The sequence below is a fragment of the Propithecus coquereli genome, unplaced genomic scaffold (genome assembly GCF_000956105.1).
Source record: "Propithecus coquereli isolate 6110/MARCELLA unplaced genomic scaffold, Pcoq_1.0 Scaffold469, whole genome shotgun sequence".
Classification (NCBI taxonomy): Eukaryota; Metazoa; Chordata; class Mammalia; order Primates; family Indriidae; genus Propithecus; species Propithecus coquereli.
Window position 1 is genome coordinate 76,117 of NW_012150496.1, and position 2,873 is coordinate 78,989.

Genomic DNA, 2,873 nt, shown 5'->3' on the forward strand with positions numbered 1-2,873 from the left:
TACATCACTTATAACAGACAACACATAATGTAACACTCTTTATTACACTGCTTTTCTTTAAATATATCGTAATCTCCTTGAGGACAGAGGCCACTTACCTCTTCGGAGAGTGGCCATCCTCCCAAATTTCCTCAGATTTCCCCCAAAGCCGTGAGTAGGTACTGCCGGAATGGATGAATGATCTAAACTCAACAGACAAATACTTTTTGATTCATTAAAGTCAGCCCCAAACGCTGCTGTTTTACCCTTTGCTTAATCTACCGCACACCCCTTAATCCAAGAGGGCGGAGCCGCGAATCGAGAAAGCAGCCCCGCCACGTCACGCGCCCCTCCAGCTCCCGCACGCCACGCCCAGCCTGCTGGTTGCCGATTGGGCGTGGCCCTGTCTAGGGAGGCTGATTGGGCGTGGCGTGCGCGGGTGAAGGCGTGGCTCAGAAGAGGAACCTACCCGCTCGGTCGGACTCGGTAGTTTCCGGTAGTCCTCGACCATTTCCGGTAACTGTCGCCTCCTCCGCCGACATACCTCGGGTATTTCCGGCCCATTTCGGGCTTTTCCGTCGGGCTCCAGCTCGGATCTCTCCATTTCGGGTATTTCCGTGTCCCGCTCGGAGGTGCTCGGCAATCGCTCGGCCTCCCCCATTCCCCGGTAACGGTCGCTGGTGAGTTTAAATGAGCCTGGGCTGGCCGGGCCGGAGCCGCTACGGGGGGGCCTGAGGCACTGCAGAAAGTGGGCCTGAGTCTCAAGGATGACGGTGCTGCAGGAACCCGTCCAGGTAATGATAACCCCCTTCTCTGAGGCTTGCCTCGCAGGCTCGGTCGGGAAGCAGCGTATGGCCACTCCGCGGCCTGGTGCGGCCTAGGCCCGGCTGCTTCTCCCGCCTCCCCTTCTGCCGGGTCCTGCCTACCTTTCCTTACCTAGGAGGGCTTGGCCGCAACCTAAGCCGTGTTACCTCTGGCCCTACTTTACTTCTACCCCTCGGGCGAGCGGGATTGGGCGATAATACCGTCTTTCCCGTCGGAGCCAACGTCTGGCCAGCCTCTCCTGTCAATCGAGGGGCCTGGTTTGGCCGGGGTTAAGAGATGAGGGGGCTGAAAACGCGCCTCAGGTGTTCTCTTGCCTAAAGGATGATTGAGAAGCACATTTGATCAGAGCTTATGTGGTGTTCATAATGGTAGGGCAAGTTTTGGAGCGTGGGGGGTGCTTTTGTTTTTGTTTTCTGTGAGAAGGTAGAGGGAGGGTGAGATCGATATTTTCCATACTAATTTCTGTTTGCTAACAGACTTCCCAGCCCACGTTGCCTTTCTCTCAGTGAATTTCCCACTGGACAATGATGATTTGAGAAGACAGCTCCAAGGCTCAGTGCTGAGGTGCAAGCACCTATACAAGGGGAGAGGGAGGAAAGGACAGATCTGGTTTTTTCATTACCTGTGATGGGGATCAGGGGCATTTTATTGTGCATGTTTATAAGGCGTTCAGAAGATGAAAGATAAATAATGGTTTTCCTGCCCATTTCACTGTCCCGACCACACCAAGGTATGCTTTGAGGCACAGTACTCTGTTGGCATAGAAGAAATCCTACTGGGTTCTAAGTGTGTGATGCAACGCCAAGTCATTTTTCCCGCTGACATCTGAGGAAACTTCATCTCTTGTCCCTTGGTAATGGACCAGTCTGAGACCATCCCACCATATGATCTTTGACTTGGTCACATAAGTTGACCTTCATCAACTGCTGTCTTGGAGTAGTAGACTTTATTTTGAAGTTATAACACAAACTGATTTTAGAAATTACTTCATATTCCCCTTAATCGACTTGTGGTATCAAATAGTAAATATTTTAATACATCACTATTTCTGTATTTCCTTAATTGTTCTAAACAGCATGAAATACTCATTTCTCCTAGTTTAGCTTCTTCTCCAGCTCTTTACAGGTAGCAGATATTAGTGTTTAAATGAATATGATGCAGAATTCTGTGTTAGGAAATTTACCTGTGTGTAAGTTGCTATCAATTCTACCAGAGCTATTTCTTTCCACCCAAATTCCTCTTACTAGTTCAGAGTCCATTTTAAAACTTTTTGAGGCCTAACATGAAATTAAATGGATAAGACATTACTCAAGTTGTTTAATTTCTATTTCATATCCTTATAATTTTTGTCTTAATAGTGAATGATTCTTTTCTCTGGCCACGAAAGTCTTCTCAAGTGATAAACTAGTTTCACTGATAGGATATAACCACTTTTTAATAATAATTTCAACCTGTATAAAAGCACGGAAAACAGAAGAAATATGTATCCAATTTCTAGGTAGTATCCATCAGGTTTCCTATTTTTCCTTAAAGTACTCTTTGCAGTAATACACTTTGATATGTTGAAAGCTTAAAGATCAAATTTGCCTCTTTTTTTTCACATTGGCTTTGTCCATTAGATTTTGGGATGGTGGGAAGATGTTTTAGGATTTGATTAGGCGAGAATTTTGGTTGTAATTTTATAGTATAAGGAGCTATTCAAGAAGGGACTTAGAGCGGTGGTAGGAACAACCAACTTTGGCTCCAGTGATAAAGATCAATAATCAGGGATAGTGCTGCAGATAGTAAAGGAATTAGTAAAGAAGAGAATAAAAATAGGACAGATAAATAAGATATTGTCTTTTTTTTTTTTGATTACAGATTGCATGTATTTGGGAAGGAATGAGAGTAAGCTGGAAAATTATTTCCTTTCTTGGAATGCCTCAGGGTTGATGATATTACTAGGCATAGGAAAAAGTTGACAGAAAAGATGAGCGACTGTTTTCTGCTTTTTTTTCTTTAAAGTTTTAACATGGAATAGGCAATCTGATATACCATATATGCCTAAATTAAAGCTCCTCCCCAAATTA

At 45.0% G+C, this 2,873-nt stretch overlaps 1 protein-coding gene across 1 annotated transcript in view; it reads left to right on the top strand.

The window, feature by feature from the left end:
• The first annotated feature begins 608 nt into the window (after positions 1 to 608).
• The window catches only part of CDC27 (cell division cycle 27), a 110,297-nt gene continuing 108,032 nt past the window's right edge, over positions 609 to 2,873 (top strand). The window contains exon 1 of the mRNA XM_012655228.1: positions 609 to 773. Coding sequence (XP_012510682.1) covers positions 747 to 773 — 27 coding nt within the window. The 5' untranslated portion in view covers positions 609 to 746. The remainder of the gene's footprint in view (positions 774 to 2,873) is intronic.